The sequence below is a fragment of the Sus scrofa genome, chromosome Y (genome assembly GCF_054392235.1).
Source record: "Sus scrofa isolate SSC_HxYL_T2T_F1_AM1 chromosome Y, Sscrofa_HxYL_maternal_Yorkshire_Landrace_v2.0, whole genome shotgun sequence".
Taxonomy (NCBI): Eukaryota; Metazoa; Chordata; class Mammalia; order Artiodactyla; family Suidae; genus Sus; species Sus scrofa.
The window spans coordinates 11,045,947-11,070,069 of record NC_139402.1 but is presented as its reverse complement, the minus strand read 5'-3'; the positions used below and the strand labels follow the sequence as shown (position 1 = coordinate 11,070,069).

Sequence of the window (24,123 nt, the reverse complement as noted above, 5' to 3'; positions counted from 1 at the left end):
TCGTGGCGCAGTGGTTAATGAATCCGACTAGGAACCATGAGGTTGCAGGTTTGATCCCTGCCCTTGCTCAGTGGGTTAACAATCCGGCGTTGCCGTGAGCTGTGGTGTAGGTTGCAGACGCAGCTCAGATCCTGAGTTGCTGTGGCTCTGGTGTAGACCGGTGGCTACAGCTCTGATTCAACCCCTAGGCTGGGAATCTCCATATGCCACAGGAGCGGTCCAAAGAAATAGCAAAAAGACCAAAAAAAAAAAAAAAAAGGGTACTTAAAGCAAAATGCTGGAAATCTAGGAAACTAGCTAAAGTAATGAAATTTCACAATTTATCCTTGGATATAATAGCATTCATAAGGTAAAGCAGTATTATATCCTCAAAGATTTTGTGGAATATGCCCTAGTAAAATATGTCCTAGTAAAAACTAGTGTTTTTTTTTTTTAATGACTTTTATTTTTCCGTTATAGTTGGTTTATACCAAATACTAGTCTTAATGTAAACATTTTATCAATCCTATCTTATATGTACTACTCCTGAATATTGTTTGACTTTGTCTATTTCTATTAGAATTGCATTAAAAAATCCTAACAATTTTCACAAAAGCGTACCCAATGATCAATGTAAATATCAAACTGTTTACTGTAAAACTACATACACACAGTGTACACATGAAAGTAACATATGCAAAAACATACTTAAGTGCATAAAAGTAAAGAGCCTGACGCAGTGCTCACAAATGCAGCAAATCTATGCTTAAAAATACTCTTATAAACCTTAATGAAGGCAGGCTGTTTTTATGTTTTTGAAAAGAAAAATACCTTTACTTACCAACAGAGGCTCACATGATTCCCAACAGTAGAGATTGAGGGAATACAGAACAAACATTTTCATATTTTAAACTTTATGAAAGAAGCAAAAAAAAAAAAAGGGCAGCATTATGCTTAGGACTTGGAAAATTAACAAAAGTAAAAAATAATGTCTCGAAGAAACTGACTCTAAATTGTAATAATACCAAAAATATAATTCCCAAATAATATAACCTTTGATCCACTACTACCCACTTGTGGTCATTCATGTTATCTCTGGCACAAAAGAAAGTTTGGCAAAGACTGATAAAAACTTAGCCAGTACAATTCATCACAAAAGTAGGATTTACTGATGTTGTGTGCATTAGAGAAAGAATGAAAAGGAATATTCTCTCTTCTCTAGGCACAGGTGGTGTTATCTAACAGAGAAGGAGAAGCATAGCAGAACAGAACCAAAGCCCAGAAAAGTAAGTTGATTTAGCTTGTCTTCAGTACTGCCATTAAGACTTTTCATTCCAGGAGTTCCCGTCATGGCGCAGTGGTTAACAAATCCGACTAGGAACCATTAGGTTGCGGGTTCGGTCCCTGGCCTTGCTCAGTGGGTTGACGATCCAGCGTTGCCGTGAGCTGTGGTGCAGGTTGCAGACGCGGCTCGGATCCTGCGTTGCTGTGGCTCTGGTGTAGGCTGGTGGCTACAGCTCCGATTCCACCCCTAGCCTGGGAACCTCCATATGCTGCAGGAGCAGCCCAAGAAATAGCAAAAAGACAAAAAAAAAAAAAAAAAAAAGACTTTTTATTCCATTTTTTGGTTCTGTTGGTGCCCCAATGAGTTCTATTATCCTTTTGAATGACTATATTTTATTAAATTCAACAATGAATCACAACTATAAATCAGACTTTGGGCTAGGTAGAGATAAAAATAAAAACACAAAAAACTCATGTACTAATTAAGAAGTTTATATTCTAGTAGGAATAAATAGTGAATATGTGATTATTTTTAAATGTGATAGTACAAATAATATAAGTACCATTTATTAAGTGATCACCTACCTGGCCACCACATACTTATGATATAAGTGCTAAAGTACTGCCAGAATTTTAAAGGAGAGCAAACAGATGTTCAGGACAGCTGAATGACTTATCTGAGGGGACACAGCTAATAACCTCAGCCAGAATAGAAAACCTATGTGACTTACATCTAATGTTCATCAACTTTTAGTGTTTTAAGAATGTATTCTATGAGATTTAAGTTGTTAGAATAGTACAATTAGATGATTTCCATAGGTAGCTACAGATGAGTTGTTCATGACTCAAGTACAACTCAGCTGAAGCCACAGTGATAGTTTTGATCACTACATAATTTTTTATGTCTTAAATTCTTAATGTGCTTATAAAGATAGAATTTAGATTTTTTTATCATTGAAATATTTCCCCATCTTCCCCATATTCATTTTCTTCAAAAACCCAAAAATTGGAGTTGTGTAAACAAACTGTTACACAGAATTACAGAACATTCTTGCATAGACGTCCAAATAAATTTAGTTATTTCACATGTATGTGTAACTGGGTCACCATGCTGTATAGTAGAAAAAAATACATATAAGAAAAAAAATTAGTATTTCAAAAGTAAAAATATTACTCTTCAGTTTCTTACGACAAATCAAGACCATTGCCTTCCCAACAAATTACTTACACATTAACTACTTTTAAGCAATATCCTGAAATCTTCTTACAAAGATAATACATATACAAAGTCAAGGAGGAGGCTAGAGTTAGATAGAGCACATTGTAAACTGCTGGTTCAAGATCTCAGAAGGGAGATGAAACTTAAGCACAAAGATGAAGAAAATTTCCTTATATGGGAGAACAAATACTATTACATTTGAGACTAAAAATGGTGAATAAGTATCAATAGGAAGGTTGTTTAAGGGAGAGGGCTGGAAAAGAACTAAAAATGCACAAAGTAGGGGGGAAAAAATCTCGACTGGTGGCTTCTACCATAAATACACAAGAGAAGGGAAGGACTTTTGTTGAAAAGTAAGAGAATGGCAGACTGGGTCAAGAACATGAGACAATGAGGGACAATGAGCTGGTATAGGAAGAACTTAATGGTATCAAGCTTCAAAAAGCCCAAGTGGTTAATTAAATTCTTTGCACACACCCGCACACATGCACACACACCCTTCCCTAAACCCTGATTTTAACTATAGAAAATAGCTTGACAATGTTTAATATATACATAAGGAGAAAGAGGTATCATGCCATTAATCATGGTCTGATGTTTTTTCAAAACTAAATATTTACATGACATATGAAGCTAACTGACCTAATTAAGACTTTTTTACAGGTAACTTTGGAATATTAAACTGAGATAGCATTGAAGGATGGAGATCTCAGCAAATGACGCAGGAAAATTCAGACTAAATATATAAATATATAATTCTCTATAGAATACTAACCCCTAAGAACAGTGATTAAGATGAAGCTTGCCTCTTCAGGCAAGTTTGTAAAAAGTGTTTCCAAACAGGTACTGAAAAACTTAATGTCCTGTGTTTACCAGGACATACTAGATATTCTTATAAATCTTAGTTTGTAGGTATCCCTAAAATAAAACTCCTCAGGACTGGAAAATCTAGTAATTTCAGAGTCTGCAAAATGTCACATTTACCATCAGCTTGTTAATGACCTTCTAGTTTTAAAAATTTAGAGGAATTCGAGCCATGCAGAGAAGATTAAGAATCTGACTGAGGTGACTTGGGTCACTGGGCAGGCATGAGTTGATCCCCAGCCTAGTGTAGTGGTTAGAGGATCTGATGGTGCACAGCTGCAGCTTGGATTCAATCCCTGACCGGGGAACTTTCACCTATCATGATGCAGCCACAATATTTTTAAAAATTAAAAAAAAATCATTAAAATACGGAATAAAGACACCATGGCATATAAGCTCTAAGAAGAGCAAACCTATTCTTTTACTAGAGAAAACTGGAATTCACCTTAAAAATTTCACCTTCAAAAGATATCCCACTACAGAATTCCCTTTGTAGCTCAGTGGTTAATGAATAAGACTAGGAGCCATGAAATGTGGGTTCAAACCCTGGCCCTGCTCAGAGGGTTAAGGATCTGGCATTGCCATAAGCTGTGGCATAGGTTACAGATGTAGCTCTCGGATCTGGCATTGCTGTGGCTGTGGTAACATAGGCCAGCAGCTATAGTTTCAATCCATCCCCTAGCCTGGGAACTTCCATATGCAGCAGGGGCCACCCTAAAAAAGCAAAACAAACAAACAATTTAAATTTAAAAACAGGGAAAAGCTTGCACAAAACTGAGTCATCAGATAAATGATTTTTCCATAATTCTCTTTTAAAAAATGTAGCAATATTAAGAGCTAAAGCTTTAGAATAATAAGGCTTCTCTAGATACAAAGGTGTAATTTCTGGAAATTAAAACTGCCTTTTTTGCATGGCATTTTACAATTGCTTTAGCACTCTTAATATTTTGTATCACTTACAGATAAAGAAATGAAAGTTTTGGGGTGGCAGGTGATTTGTCTTAAGTCAGTGAGCTACTGACTGGTGAAGGACAATAGCCAAGACATAGAAACAACTCAAATGTCCACCAACAGACGACTGGATTGGGAAGATGTGGTGGAATACTACTGAGCCATTAAAAAAAAAAAAACTGAAATAATGCCATTTGCAGCAACATGGATGGAACTAGAGACTCTTACGCTGAGTGAAATAAGTCAGAAAGAGAAAGACAAACACCATATGGTATCACTCATATCTGGGATCTAATACACAGCACAAATGAACCTTTCCACAGAAAACAAAATCATGGACTTGGAGAATAGACTTGTGGTTTTCCAGGGGGTGGGGGAGGGGGTGGGATGGATGGGGAGCCTGGGGTTAATGGATGCAAATTATTGCTTTTGCAATGAATTAACAATGAGATCCTACTGTGTAGCACTGAGAACTATGTCTCGATACTTACAATGGAGCATGACAAGGGGAGAAAAAAGTATGTATACATGTATGTGTAACTGGGTCCCCATGTTGTACAATGGGGAAAAAAAAAATTGTGTTGGGGAAATAATAAAAAAAAAGAAAGAAAGAAAGAAAAATAAAGAGATATTGTATTTTTTTAAAAAAAAGAATGAAGGAGTTCCCGTCGTAGTGTAGTGGTTAACGAATCCGACTAGGAACCATTAGGTTGCAGGTTCGGTCCCTGGCCTTGCTCAGTGGGTTGACAATCCAGCGTTGCCGTGAGCTGTGGTGCAGGTTGCAGACGCGGCTCGGATCCCGCATTGCTGTGGCTCTGGCGTAGGCTGGCAGCTACACCTCCGATTAGACCCCTAGCTTGGGAATCTCCATATGCCACAGGAGCGGCCCAAGAAATAGCAAAATGACAAAAAAAAAAAAAAAAAAGAATGAAGGAGAAGTAATAAAGATGTCTTCAGAACTCAGACCTTCATTTCATTTTCAGCTGGTTCTGTTACCTCATTTCCCTAAGCTTCTAGGAAAACTTATTTATAATTTTAGAAGGAAAAAATAGTATCAAATGTGCACTGGAATTGCATCTTGTCTAAATTAACCTCATAAACAGAGAAAACTTTCATCATCCTTAGCATTCTGCATAAAAGTATCTGGCCTATTTTTCCATTTACATGTATCACCTAATCTCTCAAGATCAGGTTGGTGTTAAAACTTTACCAATCACTGCCCATACTTCAGGAACCTAACAATCATGTATTTGATTTCCCCCCTCCAGGTTTCCCACCTAACACTGCTATCAATCGGCCCTCTTAAAAAAAAAAAAAAAAAAAAAAAAAAAAAAGATGCAAATAAATTAGAAATCAGCCTACCATCATCTGCTCAAACTGCATACTGCCTATATAGTCTTATCTTTCCCAATACCCTTGCTCCTATAAAAACATCCCACCTAAGTTTAAGCAATTCTCATTCCTTTAAAAAGCAACTTAAAAAAAAAAAAGATCACCTTTTGCTAACGATACATCTTACTGTGCTCTAATTCCATCAGTCAGAGCTATCAATACAATATACAAGAATATTATTCATATATTTTTTATGCATATACACTTGTAAAAGGATGGGAAAATGCTCAAAAATTATAACAAGATTATTTTTAGCCAAGTCCAACAATAAAACCAGTTTAATTCCATGGTTGACCATTCTAGCTACTCCTTTGAATATTTTCCCAATTCCTGTGGCCCGTTCTCATTTCATATAACCACATGCTTTACAGAACCACTTACCTGTCAAATGCAATTTTTTGTCTCTGCCCCTATTATTTAGGCAACTAAGTCTAGATTTCAAAATATACCACAACTTCTATGGTCTCATTTAAAAATACTTGGCCATAAACCTTAAAATGAATTATATTTCATATTTTTTCCTCAAATCTCCATCACCACCTAATAATCTTACTTCCTATTTTCTCAAAAACAACTGATGTATCACTTTCACAACCCAATGAATTTGGCTCTACTCATTTGCCAACTATAAATTCTGACTTACCATGTTATCACAAATTATTTGTGCTCCTATTTAAGATTAATCCCTCTGCTTAAGCACTAAATTATACTTCCTCTTTACTGTTCAAGAACTATCTTTTACATCATTAATTTACACACCATCTTTCACCGAGAACATTCCATCCAGTAAACAACTAAGCTTTCTCTTCCCTCTTAAAACAATAATAGAACCACTTTCCACTCTCTTGATATTAATTCTCCAAGCTTCATTTCTCTAATTCTTCTCATTCCACAGGTGGTTGGCAGTCTTTTTTCCTTCAATATGCTGTATCTATCATCCTACTGCCATCTTATCTCCAAAATTCCCAAATGAAAAATCTGCAATTACACTTTTTGAGGAAAGATCACTTGTATGTGATGAGTCAATTTTGTCTAGCTTTCAAGACTTTTTGTCTTTTAACAATTTAAAAAGTTCATCAAATGTCTCAGCTTATATATGTAGATTAATATTTTTCACCAAATTTGTGGGTTTTAGCTGTTATTCCTTGAAATATTCTTTCAGTCCATTTCCATCTTTTCTCTCCTTCTGGGACTGCTTATGCTGGTGTGCCTGAGAGTGGTCTATAGGTCTATGTAAACTACATTCATCTTACATGACTCTTTTTTTCTTTCTTCTCAGACTGGACAGTATCATTTGATGTATCTTTAAGTTCACTAACTCTTTCTTTCTGCCTGTTCAAATCTACTTTTGAGCTCCTTTGGTATAAATTTCAAGTATAATTTTTAAGTCCAGAATTACTACTTAGTTCTTTTAAAATATCTCTTTATTGATACCCTCAATCTTACCAGACACCATTCTCATATTTTCCTTTAGTTTTATACATATAAGGTTTCCCTTAGCTCTGTGAATACAATTAAAATAGCTCATTATATTAAAATAATAAAACAAGAAAAAACAATAGCTCATTAATGCTCTACAAGTTCACTGTCTGGAATTCTTCAGCATGACTTTCTGTTTACTGTTTGGGCCACATCTTGTTTCTTTGCATATTTACAATTTTTGTTGAAAATGAAAAGATTTAAAATAATACAACATGGCAGCTCTAAATCAGGTTGTGCCTTTTCCCACTTGTTGCTGCTACTTGTTTAGAAACTTTTCTGAATGAATTCCATAAAGTTTGTATTCTCTATGTGGATAATAAAATTTCTGCTCTGTCAGATAAATGATTAGCTATTGATTGGATCAAGGTTTCTATACATTCATGTCACCAATAATTCTTCTAATGTTTGCCAAGGAGTTCTGTGAGCACACTGAAACACATCTTCAACAGTCTGGAAATTCATACTCCACATGGCTTTTACTTCCTGCTTGGGCAGAGTTTCAAGGTTTGCTAAAGATCTGAGCTCAGCATCTTGCTAGGTCTTTCCTTAACAGTGGTATAGCCCAGGGCATTTACATAATCAAGATTCTAAGAAAAATGTCCCAGCTCTTCAGAGCTTCTCACGAAAGCATTTCCTAAACTTTATGGTTACGTCTATTGTTTGCCCTAATGACATCTACTGCCTCAGTTAGGAGTGATGTTCTCTGCTCTGATTCCGCTGATGTTTTTTGAGAACAACCTCAGGGAAAGAGTAGGCAACCTTAGAGTTTAGAAAAAAGTGGGGTCTTCCAGGGAACCATTCCCAAGTCAAACAATAACAATTCTCTGGAAATGGGCCTTGAAGGAATTTTAACGCCTTCCTGTCCCCTCCTGTAACTGCCAAGCAACTGATGCTTACCATGGGAAAGATTCTGGATTTTAAGTTTAACTCACACAGCTTGGGAAGGGTACATGTAAATAGTGCAAGTTAAAAGGCCACAAAGCTCACCCTTCTTACCTTACCAAGACTCAGTCTATTTTATTCTTTTTTTCCTTTCTTTTTTTTGGTCTTTTGTCTTTTTTAGGGCTGCACCTGCTGGCCTATGCCAGAGCCACAGCAACGCCAGATCCGAGCCATGTCTGCAATCTACACCATAGCTCACAGCAACACCAGATCCTTAACCCACTGAGTGAGGCCAGGGATCAAACCCTCAACCTCATGGTTCCTAGTTGGATTTGTTTCTGCTGTACCACAATGGGAATTCCAAGTCTATTATCTTAAATAAACACTCTCTATAATGCTGCAAAGCCCCTTAGTTTCCACAGTTCTGAAAAAGCTTGTTTTTGACATTCTTACTAGTATTCTCTTTATTTCTATAGAGGAGTGAATGTTTAATAGTAATCAGGAAAACTTTTCTCCCATAACTTTGATACATTTATTGTTTCCTTCCTTTCTGTACGTGGGTTTTATTTCCTACTTTCCATCTCCTGTGCCTATCAATTTTCTCCATAATCAAGTTTAATTCTACCTTTTTATTTCATGTTTGCAATTTTCTAAAATCTAATTATAAGATCCCTGATAGCAGATTATTTATTCTTACTGTTGCTTCTACAAGTGGCTTTTTTATCTTAATGATGACTTTATTTTCCCTACTGCTTATTTCCTGAATCTAACAGTTTAATTTTCACCTCCTTTTGCCTATTTCCTTTGATATACTGTACTCCTGGATTTATATTTTCTAAATACACTTCAGAGTCCTTACATTAAAAAACATCAACTCTCATCCAATGAACAGAAGCCTTTCTAAAGTTTTATCAGAACAACCTTTAAAAAAAAAAAAATGTCCTATAACATATTACTCAATTTTCAGAAATACTTTCTTGTGTATATTTATGTTTAAAACTTCAAAATTTTGTTTTACCAGTTTAAAAAAAAAATTAAGCAAAACCACCTCGTAGGGAGCCTGGTAAGGTATACACATATCCAACAACTAAATACAGAACAAAGGAATAAATATGTACATTAAAAATACAAGTTAAAAATATCTTTTGGAGTTCCCATTGTGACAGAAACGAATCTGACTAGCAACCATGAGGTTGAGGGTTCAATCCTTGACCTTGCTCAGTGAGTTAAGGATTTGGCATTGCTGTAAGCTGTGGCATAGGTCACAGACGTGGCTAGGAACCCGTAGGCCAGTGACTACAGCTCTGATTAGATTCCTAGTGTGAGCACCCCCATATGCCACAGGTGTGGCCCTAAAAATACAAAAGACCCCCCCCTACAAAAAAAATTACCATCCCTTCTACTAACTACTAAAAGGGAAAAAACTCATAAATTATACTGATCATCAAAAGTTATGCATTAGATGTGAGAATGCACTGGATCTCTTTTTATTAAATGTTCACTATAACCAGTCACTGAGAAACTAGTAACAGGTCAACTGATTAAAACATCTAAACTAGATGGCCCTGCAGGATGCATGCTATCCACAGAATTTTAATATATGCAACAATCCACAAATATTTCAATCTAATATGCATAGAGTTTGATGGGACAGATAGCTAAGTAAGATGTATCAGATTGTCTTCAAGAAAGATATAACCAATTCTAAGCAACAGTAGCATACAGAATAGAAGACAATATACTGCAACTGTAATAATGAGCATTTATGTCCAGATACACTATTATGAAAACTATTCTTTGTTACTATTTTAGGTGAGATCTTCAAAGGGAAGAAACTTGCCAAGATGGACACTAAAGATTATAAAAACTACTAGGCATTTAGACCTAACAACTTACTGACATTTCTAACAAGAAGAGAAGAGACATTCATCTACATTCTTTGACCTATATATGTTGAATAAATATATCAAAGGGACTGAAATACTCCCACATCTCATGCAATTATTAAAAGCACTGAAGCAGATGGTCGATAACAGCATCTCAGTTTTCTCTATCATGTATAGAATGTATCAGTCCATAATTCCTCTAGCTAACTTACCAAAATAGGTTCCAACCACCCTCCTCTCCAAATAGTGTTTTAAATTATAAGAAAGCATTACAGGAAGTATCTTTCACAGAAGTCAGAAACAAGAGGATATCAAAAAAATTAAGTCTTTAAATAAAATCACCTTATTAAAACAATATTTCAATTAAATTTATATTAAAGTTAAATCCTAAACCAGTTATGATAAATACTACCTTTACCCCCTTTTCTTTAGAATACAAACTCAAGGACAATAACTGGAAATACTTATTAATTATCTCAACATCTTCAATCTAGAACAAGCTTTCATACAGAGAATAAATTCATCAAATGGTTACTAAATCAGGAGAATCAGGCTCTTGACGGTTTTAAGCAAATTCAGCTGAATGCAGAAACGTATCATTATCATAAAGCTGGATCATGATGTTTTACTTGATCACATAAGAGGTAAATAAATGCCTATTTTCCCTGACCCAAAAATTTCTGTAATAACTTTTGCTGTGCCATGCCCAAAGACCCAAGTGGAAATATACTCAAGAGTTACTGGGAACACTCTGATCTCTATCTATACTGCAAAACTTGATTCCAAAGACCCTATTTGTCCCATGACCTGGTGATGTAGGAAAAATAAGTTTTTTAAACCAGAAGCTAGGCATTAAACTAATTAATATAATTCCAAACCAAAGTGAACCTATTTTTAAAATATGATTTTACCTTTGAAAGGGACAAAGACATTATATGAGAGAAAGACAGTAAGTGCGCAGATGACTGCATTATAAAGACAGAAGTTTCCCACCCCACCCCTACCCCAGGTGAAACCCTTGCAAGTGAAACTGAAATTCAAATAATTTCAGTGAAATTCTAATAAAGCAGGTAAGAGCCTTATCATCTTTCATGATTTCATATAGTTCAGCCCTATTCTTTTCATCCTTTACTTTTGTATTACAATCCTTATGAAGAAGTAAGTGTTTACTTTGTTATCATTTCACTTTTCTTAATTATGGCTTATTTTATAGAAACCAAACTAAAACAATAAAACAAATATGCTTATGAGACTTATCTTATTTTTACATAAGTCAAAAGATATATGTTAGAAAAGACAGCCTTCAAAAATACCTCTGACAATCACTATACCCCAAGACTTACAGGAAATCATAAGGTAGTCCTCACAGCTGCTTTTGTCACCATCTTGCTGGTCCACAGGGATCCCATTGGCATCTATGACTGCTTCAGAGGCACAATCTGCTACCAAAACTTCTTCTGACACTACGTCGGCTGTCAGAGGATCAGTGACGATTTCTGCTTCAACTACACTATTATGAATGTGTTCAATGTGTTCAGACACATGTATGGATTCACTTGTCAAGACTTGTTCTGGCATAGAAATTGAGGCTGAAGTAATATCAGAAGCTAAAACATCATCTGGGACTGTGCAATGTGCTAAAGAAACTTCTTCAGTTACCTCTGAGGCAAGCACTTGCTCAGGAATGATGACATTTTCAGACACATCTGCTTCTTCTAAGATATCTGAACAATGAACATCCTCAATAACAACATCCTCAATAACATCTTGGATTACAACTGAGTCTGGGTCATCAGGAACAAAATTATGTACAGTTATGTCTGAATCCACAACATCTGAAACAAAAACAGTTTCTTGAACTTCCACAACAATCTGATCACCATCCATGTGTGTATCATCAGCTCCTTAAAAAAACAAAAATTAAAATGACAAATTTCAGGTAGGCATGCAAGACTAACTCAAACGATATAAATGTTACTTAACTTCCACCAGAAAAAAACATAGCCTTAGTTTTCGCAAATAGTAAAACAGCTTTAAGAAATAAAGAGTGAATCTATTGTATTTTTAAGTCATACAAGAAACACAAAATTTTTACACATGCACTGTATTTATTCAACTCTAATTAATAGGGAAAGAAATACTAGATAGACAAAAAATGCAGAGCAGTCACAAAAGAAAAATATTCATTAAAAAAGAACATTAAAGTTCACAGGCAAAAAAATTCAATAATTATGATAATTATGAAAATTAAGCAAGTAATATAAATTCTGAAAACTAATGATCTTCTTTCACATCTGTTCCATTTTTTTCCTTTCCCCCCCACTCCTTTAACGTAACAGTTTTCTTCATATTTCTCTCCTTCCTTTTTCCATTTTATTACTTTCCTTTTAAAAAAACTTATCCTCTGTAATCATCCCGTTCTATTCTGCTGTAACATTCTACCAGTATCCATTTACCAGACTGGAAATTCAGAAATTATCCTCTGAATTTAAGAAATAAAAAGACTGGCTCATCAATGCAAAGAAGACTAGAAGACCAGAGTTAAGAAGAAAGGAGAAAGACAACTGGTTAATGACCACTTAGATAAGATGAGAAAATGTACAGTTGTACCAGAGCAGTGGAAGGTGAGGTCAGTTGCTGTGGGGCCTTTTCACAAGTTTACCAGGGTATTTCACCTACATCTAGTCTTTTAATGACCCCCTACACCTCTCTTTAAGGCAATTCCTCAAAATATAAGAAACCTACATTACTCCACTGTGCCATTAAGAAAGTGAATCAGTTGGAGTCCAATGAGATTAAATGACTTCACCAAGATCACACAGTCATTTCCAGAAGACAAAGTACTGAACGAATGCCATCAACGGGAAAATAAGTAAAATATCCTTATCAAAAATTTTACATACGGAATTCCCATCATTGCTCAGCGGTTCACGAACCCAACTAGCATCCATGAGGATGCGGGTTCGATCCCTGGCCTCACTCAGTGGGTTAAGGATCTGGCAGTGCCATGTGCTGTGGCGTAAGTTGGCTTGGATCCTGAGTTGCTGTGGCTCTGGCAAAGGCCAGCAGCTGAAGCTCTGATTAGATATATAGCCTGGGAACCTCCATATGTTCCAGGTGCGGCCCTAAAAGGACAAAAAGAAAAGAAAAGATTTCTGGTATCTTGGTTCTGTTGAAAAGTCAACACAGGAGTCTTAACTAAAATGCTATTTAGTTGATTAGTGCCCCTGGCTGTGACTCGGAGAAGCTGAATTTAAGCAGAGGTCTACCTCAGTTACTGTATGTCAATGACTAGGCTGTCCAAGAAACAAACAGATTCTTCAACAAACAAAAAAATGATTAACAAAGATCAAAGAAAAATAAGGCTACAGGAAGTCTTTAAAGCCAGTTAATACTCACTTGAGTGACACAGAGAAACAATAACGAGAGATGTTTTCTTCCATTTTTACAGAACTTCTACAAAATATATAATAATTTGCCTTCAATATCTGTGATCATTCACATGAAGCAATAGATGACTTTAATCTCCATCTTAAAAACAGAGCTCTTAAAGCACTTAGTGCCAAGAGCACTGATAAAAAGATCTAAATCAGAAACAATGGTTTAGACATATTCATTTTGCTAACTTCTTCAAGTCATTTAGTTTTGGTTTCCTCACCAGTAAAATGAGGACAGTAATATCTACCATGCATACCTCACGGGACTGTTGTGATGATCAAGCAGAAATGTAAGGGAAGTATTCTGAAAAACTAATGAGAGGTTTCATTATTATTAGACATGTGAACATAGAGGTCCTGGAAGATTAAGTGATTTGTGGCTAAAATGCAGGAGTCTTTCAATCTACCACTTAGCCCATGACTCAGACTTGCACGAGGCTTATGGCTTTAAGCTTAAATACTGTTTGTTTGTTCTTTTTTTTTTTTTTCCAAAAAACGCACAATCTCTCTTTCAAGTACATTACATCCTCCAATATGTTCAAATGAACATAGATGTATTTAGCATTATCAAACTGAAATTATCAAACATCTATCAAAAGACTACCCTAAATTGTTTGACACACACACACACACACACAGGATTTAGAGAGCATATTAAAAATCTTCATGTTTCTTGGTAAATTCTACTTTAATATATGGCAATATGACCACATAAAATTCAACAACTTAAATCCTTAAAATTTTAACTTAAAGGAGTAGCTGTATAAATCACTTTACAATATGATGTACTTAGAACCATGGGCATCCATAAATGTCATTTTTTTTTTCATTATCACAAATTCATGAATATAATTTTCCTTGGACAGTTAGAAGAATGAAGCAAGATTCCATCTGCAACAATGCAGAAGGCTCTTTCTAGAAAGCCTTTGAAGACACAGTATTGCATAACTAAGATACTGTCAAAATACTAAGGACCTTGTATTATCTCCTAAGTAGTGCAGAAAACAGAAATGATGTCAACCATGTGCTATTTTAGGATAAGTACTGGTATCATTAATGAAAAAAGAAACTATGAGGAAAATAATTTAATATTATTAAGAATGAGTTAATAGTGCCTGGGTTAAGTGGGAGGCAATGGCATGAGGAGCCAGCGCAGTATGTAAGACTCCCAGGGTCATCCACTCCACCTCAACCTTCCTGAAAAATGTCCAAATTTCAATGATTGGAATTGTGACTCCTTCGCATTATGCTGCCTTATGCCATCAATATTTTACAGATAAAATTAAAGTTATGAATCTTAAAATAGGACAATTTTACTAGATAATTTGTAAGGGTCCAATCTGATCACACGAACCCTCAAAGCAGAAAAATTTCAAAGGCTGGCATCATAGAGCTGAAGCAGAATGTTAAGTCTGGGAGAGTTTCAATTCACTAGTGCTGGAAGTGGACACATGGAAAGCATAACAAGGAATACACACAAGTAGCCGCGAGCAGCAAAGAAAAGGTTTTCAGCTCACAGTGACCAAAGAAATAATGATCCCAGCCATATAACTATGCTAGGAAGTGAATTCCCACCATACATCTAAATTGGCTTGGAATTAGATTCACCCCAAAATCCCTAGAAAGGAACAACACCCTGCACACTACTTTATTTCAGCCATATGAAACCAAGACCAGATAGCAGAGTCATGCCATGACAGACTTATTATCTATCGAATAAGATGAGAAGTGAGAAGTGAGATGACTTTTATTGTTCTAAACCGCTAGGTCTGTCAAATGTTTGGAACATTAATAGAAATGAATATAGATTTTTGGTACTAGAGAGTGGTGTGCTGCTATGCAAATATATATACATGTGAAGTGCTTTGTATTCACTTGAATAGACTACTAATAGAGATACAATGTTAACAACTCATACTAGTGGGAATTCAGAAAAAGGAAACCACCAAAATAGAAAATTTTTAGATGGACTTTCTAAGTCACTATATGCAGTTAATATAAATGCAGGACTATTGCTAAAATAGCTTTCTAAGGGTTCAGAATTCTGTAAAAATATTTCTAATAACCCAGTCATTCTGAAAATATATCATCATTCAAAGAATTGAGAGGGGAAAAAAAAAAGCACACAGCTAAGGTTAAAAGAAGAGAAAACACATTAACCAAAACTGAAGAAACACTCTTATCATATGTAGCAGACAACTTAAAAATTGTATGCTCCAAGTTATGTGAAAAGCATAACTTCTAACAGTGAACTGAGACATTTATAGCTCAGGATATTTTGGCAAAGTGTTGATGATGTTCCCTGGTTTTTTCTTGCTACTATGGCAAATTCAAGAAAAGAAAAACTGTGGGAAGAATCAATAAATAAAAAGATAGCAGGATTTAACAATTTGGGAAACCAGCCTTAAGAAAGGACAGAAAGAAAAAAGTTAAAATTGGGGTGATTTGCTGTCAGGAAGTTATTTCTAGAGAAAAAAAATTATTGTCTCTCAGGACTGAATTCTCAGACTTTTCCTAAAATCCAAAAGGTCTGAGAATTCAGTCATATAACATCTTCTAAGGCTGTTAAGGGTATGCTTCACAGATAGCCTTAATCAAAAGAGGATGCTTCAAATAAGCTTATTAAGGCATTGTACCTTAAGTATCCAGCAGAAGTCAAAATGAGATGGGATTATCTCTAAAAGATATGGAAACAAATCTCTTTTCTAATGAAGTATATTCCTATGATACACAGGAGGTTCACAAAATTCTTTAAAAACTTAGTTCATCAGAATCAATACTATTTTGGACTGCTACTTTGAACTAAAAGAAAAGGAAAAATTACAATACAAAGAAGAATGGTACTGCAAATTCTAGGAGTAGGACGCATGTGAATAAAACTACTCAGCTAAAAAACACCAGCCGTCTTTTATCAAAAAAGGGTAAGGATGACTCAGGAGGAAAGCCAGGTAAAGAGAGCCTAGGACTTGAAACCTAATGGAGTTTTTACCCAGCTGGAATTCAACATTTTTTAAAACTCCATTTTACCTTCCATTTCACCCTGCTGAACCAGAATATTCAAAACCTGCCTACTACTTATATTGTAGGCACTTGCTTCTCTCGCTTTATAAACTGGCAGATGAAGAAGAATTATTTCCTGGAATTTTACTTAACTGAACTATAACCAGAGTATCATGTACATGTGATTTAGATGACATTTTAGATTTCTGAGCTGCCTAATTTCAGAAAAGTATTTTGGATGCTAAGTCTGAGAACATCAGGAGAGAGTAAATGGATTTTATGTTTGTTAGGGACTTAAATGTTTCCAGAGAATAATGCAGACAGTGACAGGCAGAATGGTCCCCCATAGACATCCAAACCCTAATTCCTAGATTAGGTTAAGTATGCTGTATGATACTGTAAAAGAAATCTTGTGGATGGAATGAAAGTTCTAAATCCAAGCAGGTAGATTATCCTGGGTGGGGTTTCTGGCTGGAGTCAGGAGCATGCGGACTAAACTTGCTGCTGCAAAAGAGAACCACATGTAAGAAATGAGAAGGAATATAAGCATCCTCTACAGGCAAAAAATGGCTCTAGCTAATAGTCAATAAGGAAATAAGAACCTCCATCATGCAACCATAAAGAACTAATAAAAAGTCAAAAGTCTGAATATTCTTGAAAGAGAATTCTCACTTAGAAGCTCCAGGAATGTTGTTGACAGGAGTGAAGCCCTATCAACATATTGATTTTGGCTTTGTGAAACTCTGATGTTAGTTTAGGTCACTAATTTGTGGAAATGTATTACCCAACAAGAGAAAACCAACAGCAGAAATAAATAAATACTTTCAAAGAGAAAACTATAGAATTTAGTGGCATAACTGAGAAAAATGAGAATAACTGAAGATAACAGGAAGATTTTGATGCTGATGATGTTACTGACAAGATTATGAGTTGGCAGTAAGACTGTGACAGGATGATAAGATACCTATTAAGAATCAGTTTAAGACAAAGCAATTCACCCTCTTGATAGATAACTCCAAACTGGCAGATGAAAGCGGAACAACCCAAGGAAGACATATACCTATTTCATCAAAAAATGTGTTTGTCTCTTGTGGCTGTAATTCAAGTTCATCTTCATCCATGGCCTTTGATTCTCATCAGTCACAGCTCCTAAACCAGGAAATAAAGTATATCAAACATTAATTATTTTACATATCACACATTTAAAATATCATCATGATATTATACTTCAGGAATGGTTATATTTCTTGATTTATCAAAAAATTATCAGTGTAGGAGCTCCTTCTATGGCTCAGGAGGTATGAACCTGGCTACTATCAATGAGGATATAGGTTCAATCCCTGTCCTCAATAAGTGGGTTAAGGATCTGGCATTGCTGTGAGCTGCAGTATAGGCTGCAGAAGTGGCTCAGATCTGGCATTGCTATGCCATAGGCTGGTGATTACAGTTCAAATTTGACACCTAGCCTGGAAACTTCCATATGACATGGGTGCAACCCTAAAAAGACCAAAAAATAAAATAAAATAAAGACGAGAAAAGCCTACCAATGTAAAATAAAAGGAAACATAATGATTTACAATAATATTTCGGCAGCTTTATCTTTATCATTTAAATGAGGCAAGTTGACAGTGTTTGGGGATTTTGTTTAATTACGTATAAGCTACACAAAGTACATACATTTTTTTCTTTTTTTAATTGAGGTATAGTTGATGTATAATTATTCTATGATTCAGGTGTTCAGCAAGTGATTCACAATTTTCAAATATTATACTCCATTTATAGTTATGATAAAACATTGGCTACATTCCCTGTGTTGTACAATATATCCTTGTAGCTTATTTATTTTATACAAAGTAGTTTGTACCTCTTACTCCCTCACCTCTATACTGTCCCTCCTCCCCTTCCTCTCCCCACTGATAAACATTAGTTTGTTCAGTATATGTGTGAAGGTTTCCTTTTTGTTATACATACTGATTTATCATATTAAAGCAAATAAATCTCAAGTGATTAGCTTAATAAACTTATATACATGTACATTTATATTAGCATTATTCAAAATAGGATATAGAACATTTATTGTACCACAGAAAACTCCCACTTGCTTCTCTCCATCCAAAATGCATCAACTTTAACACATTTTGTACTTACTGGGGGAATTCCAGCCAGATTTTACTACATATTTAAATTTAATATAGTCTACAATCTTCCTACCAATATATTACAAAGAGGTAAAAACTCAAAATGCATGGTAAACACTCCTGACCTTCCTTAAGTGACCAAATGAAGAAGTAATTCTCATGGTATATTTATATTTTCCACGTCAAAGCAGATTAGGTACCAGTTACAAAAAGTTAAAAAATAAGTTCATCTTTGAAAACAATAAAATCAAGGTCCCATTTACAGGGTATCTGAAACTGTGAAGAAGAGTTACCCTCTGTCTTTCTGTCTCATGCTAAATGAAACTAACACAGGAAAACAAAAGCTGAAGAAAATCATCTATCAAATCCAGCTTAGCAGAAGAAACAGCCAGTTTAAAAAAAAAACTTAAAAAAGAACCTAGTACATGTGTAAAATGCAAGTGAGTAGATAAAAAGAGCAGAAAGGGAAGGTTTATTAGGGGCCATAATTTACTTATGCTGAAAGTATCATACAAAACTTCCTAACTGGTTTTATTTCTACTTTTTTTTTTTTTTTTTTTTTTTTTTGCTTTTTAGGGCCATATTTACAGCATACAGAGGGTCCCAGGCTAGGGGTCAAATTGGAGGTACAGCCACCAAGGGATCCTTAACCCACTGAGTGAGCCCAAGGATCAAACCCACATCCTCATGGATCTTAGTCAGATTTGTTAACCACTGAGCCACAAGGGAAGGGAACTCTGAGCCATGAAGGGAACTCCTATTTCTACTTTCTTGTTTTCTAATTTACCCTTCAACATGCTATATGATGCAGCTTCTTTAATCTTTATCACTTTTATATACAAAATAGATGCTTGTTAAAATTTCAAGTAAATGTAGTGTACTCACTGTATTTTCTCTTCTGTGGCCTTGATCCTAGAGGGACTGCCCCTCCCAGAATTAGCTAAATCCTAAGGACAGCAACAGTCTCCTCAGTGAATGTGCCTTTGATATATAAACCAACCAATTAGGGCATACCCTCCAACCATCAAACCTACATACTAAGCCAAGATGCTGCTTACCAGAAAATAACACAGGGTCATGTACCAAACAACTAGAGACATTTCCTAAAGCTCAGAACCTACCAAAACTGTTCAATCCAATCCTAAATTTATTATACTTACCCTTCCTTGCCCATTTTCTTCCTTACTGAACCCTAACAAAAGCTCTAGGCCATAATATCTCCTCTGCTTCCTTCCCTTATGTGCCCTTCATGGAATGGATGCCATCCTCCTTCTCCTCTTATATATGTGCATATAAACTTCTTCCTTCATGCCAATCATTGCTGTATCTAATATCTTACTGTATGTAATCATAAAAAGGAGTGATTTTCTAAAGCATAATTTAAATGATGTTAGAACTCAACTCAAAATGTTTTAACAGCTCCCTGCCGACTCCAAATAAAATTCAAACTCCCTGGCCTACAAGCATCTTAGGATCTAGTTCTGACTACCTTTTTATTATTCTTACAATTTACCTTCAATTCACCTTGCCCCCCTCTCTACCACTACCATAATTTGTTTATGTCTGTCTTTAGCCAAACAAAAATACTCAGTGTCTCCATCTATCCTTGGTTTTAGATTTGTCCAATGTGAAAGGTCTTTCCACATCACTTCTGCTTTAATTTATCCCCTACATGTATTTCCTCTCACAGAGAAAAAGCTAGAGATGGCAAAAAAAAAAAAAAAAACACATTAAAAGATGCTCAACATTGCTAATGATTATAGAAATGCTTAAAACTACAATGAGATACCACTTCACAGCAGTCAGAATGGGCAGCATCAAAAAGTCCATAAACAATAAAAGCTGGAGGGTGTGTGGAAAAAAGGGAATCTTCCCGAACTGTTGGTAAGAATGTAAATGGGTGCAACCACTATGGAAAATAGTACAGAAGTTTCTCAAAATACTAAAAACAGAACTATCATATGATTCAGCAATCCCACTACCAACCATCTAACCAGAAAAAAAACATAATTTAAAAAGATGGATGCATCCCAATGCTCACTGCAGCACTATTCACAATAACCAAGACATGGAAACAACCTAAGTGTCCATCGAGAGGAGCAGAAAAAGAAGATGTGGACTATTACTACTCAGCCATATAAAAGAATGAAATAATGTCATTTGCAGCAATGTGGATGGACCTAGAGGTTCTCATACTCTAGTGAAATTACACAATGAAAGACAAACAACCTATGATATCACTTATATGTGGAATCTAAAAAGGATTCAAATGAACTCACCTGCAGAACCAATAAAGACGCATAGACTTTGAAAACAAACTTACAGGAGTTCCCGGTTGGTAGAGTGAAAACAAAAGCAAGTATCCATGAGGACACGATCCCTCACCTTGCTCAGTAGGTCAGTGATCCTATGTTGCCATGAGCTGCGGTGAAGGACACAGATGTGGTTTGTATCTGGCATTGCTGCGGCTGTGGTGCAGGCCAACAACTGTAGCTCCAATTCTCCCCCTAGCCTGGGAACTTCCATATGCCGTGGGTGAGGCCCTAAAAAAAAAAAAAAAGAAAAGAAAAGAAAAGAAACGAAACTCATGGTTACCAAAGGGGACAGGCGTGGGTGAAGGGAGGAATGAAATGGAGTGTGGGATTTGCATATGGACACTATGGTATATGGAATGACTGGCCAATGGGGACTTGCTGTATAGAATAGAGAACTCTACCCAATACTCTATTATATTCTATACAGACAAAGAATTGGGAAAAAGAATATGCGTGGGTGGGTGGGTGTGTGTGTATAAAAACTGGAATCATTTTGCTGTACAGCAGAAATAATCACAACTGTGTAAATTAACTATACCTTAATAAACTTAAAAAATAAAACCTATCTGGCATTGCTGCAAGCTTCAGCACAGATCAGAGATGCCCCTGGATCTGGCATTGCTGTGGCTGTGGTGTAGGCCAGCAGCTGCAGCTCTGATTTGACTCCTAGCTAATGAACTTACACGTCCCATGGGTGCAACTCTAAAAAGACCACCCCCATACTGAAAAAAAAAAAAACCAAAAAAACAAACACCTAAAATAAAACTATTGCATCCTATGGGGGTGGGGGAAAGAAAATGCTAGAAACAACCCCTCCCACCACTGAATTTACATAGCACTTTATCCCTGTCTTTTTAAAGCATATGTCATAGTTTTTATGTTTTAAAGTTTGATATTAAACTACACAGTCCTTAGGGAAATACACAGGTAAGAAACTCAATTTTAATTTATATCATTAAAAAATTAGTTTCCAACATGTCACCCCTGAGACATACCCAATTCACTTAAAAAAATAAGTCTTATGACATTTAGTCAAAATACTTTAAATAAAGAGGACATGAAGGGTACACTAATAAATATATTTTCAATCATAAAAACAGAAAAAATACATCCTCTAAATAAATTTCACAGCTTCCTCTGCTGAAAACTTTCTGGCATGTACATTTTTGCCCCTTCTTTAAAATCTGACTACAAAATAATAAATGAGACAACATTCTGTGAGCATAATTAAAACTAATTTATTACGGGAGTCTTTGAATTTCCCCATAGAAGTCAATCTCATTTGAGCTAATAAAACTTCAACTTGGACTTACCATGGTGGAATAAGAATTTTATACCATTCTCGCCCCAAAGAACATTGACTGAGGGAGTTCCCGTTGTGGTGCAGTGGTTAACGAATCCGACTAGGAACCGTGAGGTTGTGGGTTCAATCCCCGGCCTTGCCCAGTGCATTAAGGATCCAGTGTTGTCATGAGCTGTGGTGTAGGTTGCAGATGAGGCTCAGTCCCTGCATTGCTGTGGCTGTGGTGTAGGCCGGCGGCTACAGCTCCAATTCGACCCCTAGCCTGGGAACCACCTCCATATGCAGTGGAAGTAGCTCAAGAAATGGGAAAAAAACAAACAAAAAAAAGAAGATTGAGACAATCGTCCATGGATAAGCCTTTGTGGAAGTCTGAGAATCCAACAGAGAAATTCTAGGACTCTTTTAAGCAAAAAATCTGAGACTGGATGCACTAAAGTAGCTAAAAATGATTTCACTTCACCACACTAAACCTCCCCTAAGATAGCACAGCTCAGTACCAAGTATTCAAGGTCTTAGCCTGTGAATGAGTGTCTCACTTTCCCAGTGGTGCAGAATCCTGCTCTAGAGATCTACTACTCTTACCATATCTGCAACACAGAGATGTGCTACAGGATTAGAGGGTATAGAGAAGCTGTGAGAACAGTGCCAGGGTCCTTAGAGGGCATCAAAAGAACATGATCCTCCTAACTGCTTCACAGCTCTGTCAGAAAACCCACTCATGAGCTGCAAGGACCCCCTGCTTCTTTCTCCTACCGATGCACCCGACTTACCCATACACATTCCCATCCCATGGCTGACTCCCTGTCTGCACTGCCAAGGGTGGCCAAGAGCAGGCCTGATTCTGTGGGATTGGGCGATTCCACACAAACTAAGGGATTTAGCACCACCCTCAGTTAAGCAAACATAAGGCTCTCAGCACCCAGGCTAGCTTTGTAGAATAGACAAGGCCACACAATCTAAAAACTGCCTCAAAAGTGGGAGCAAAAAAGATGAAACAGGCACATTCATAGAAAAGGTACGAAAAAGCCTTAGAATCCCTCACAGGGATGAAGGAAGGTATTCCTCTCTCAAAGCCAATTAAGTACAGACTAGAAGAAGTAACTCTTCAAATGCAAAGAAAGTGACAGACCTGAAGGAATTTGAAAAATCAAGGACACATGACACAAGCATCTTAGGATCTAGTTCTGACTACCTTTTTATTATTCTTACAATTTACCTACTAACAGAACATGAAAATTTTTCAGTAACCAACCCCAAAGATATGGAGATCTGTAATTTGCCATAAAGAATTCAGAGCAGGAGTTCCTGATGTGGCTTAGTGGTTAATGAACCCAATCAGTATCCATGAGGATGCGGGTTTGATCCCTGACCTTGCTCAGTCGGTTAAGGATCTGGCACTGCTGTTGGATGTAGTGTAGGTCACAGATGCGGCTCAGATCCCACGGTTCTGTGTGCAGGGCAGCAGCTACAGTTCTGATTCGACCCCTAGCCTGGGAACCTCCATAAACCGTGGATTTGGCCCTAAAAAGACAAAAAAAAAAAAAAAAAAAAAAAAAAAGAATTCAAAGCAGTTAAGAAAGCTCAGTAAACTAAAAGAAAACTTGGAAAAACAATTTAACAAAGTAAGGAAAGCAATGATAAATAAAATAAGAAGTTTAAAAGACAGAGATCATAAAAGATAGCCAAATAGAAACTTTGAAATTGAAGAAATCAGTGAAATGAAATGGGAAAAAAAAATGCAATAGAGCATCACAGCACAATGGATCAAGCCTAAGAAAAAAATGTGTGAAGTAGAAGACAGGTCCTTTGATCCACCTAGATAGAGGTAAACAAACAAAAAAACAAAACAAAACAAAAGACAACCTACTTCAACAATGGGATACCATCAAAGGAAATAATCTACATATCACTGGAGGACCAGAAATTGAAGACTAAGAGAAGAGGGCACAGAGCTTATTTAAGAAAATAATGGCTTCCTCAAACTGTAGAGA

General features: G+C 36.1%; 1 protein-coding gene across 15 annotated transcripts in view; it reads right to left on the bottom strand.

Annotated features, from left to right (window-relative positions):
• The window catches only part of LOC100624329 (zinc finger X-chromosomal protein), a 60,911-nt gene that overhangs the window by 6,882 nt on the left and 29,906 nt on the right, over window positions 1-24,123 (bottom strand). For 10 of the 15 annotated variants that reach the window (XM_021080936.2, XM_013991057.3, XM_021080938.2 and 7 more), the window contains 2 exons: window positions 17,437-17,525; window positions 11,283-11,843 (listed from right to left, as the gene is read on the bottom strand). In XM_021080936.2, coding sequence (XP_020936595.1) covers window positions 11,283-11,843; window positions 17,437-17,497 — 622 coding nt within the window. In that variant the 5' untranslated portion in view covers window positions 17,498-17,525. Of the gene's footprint in view, window positions 1-820; window positions 892-11,282; window positions 11,844-13,633; window positions 13,689-17,436; window positions 17,526-19,399; window positions 20,804-24,123 lie in introns of those variants that run through there. The other 5 variants (XM_021080937.2, XM_085009011.1, XM_021080940.2 and 2 more) reach the window with 5 other exon arrangements.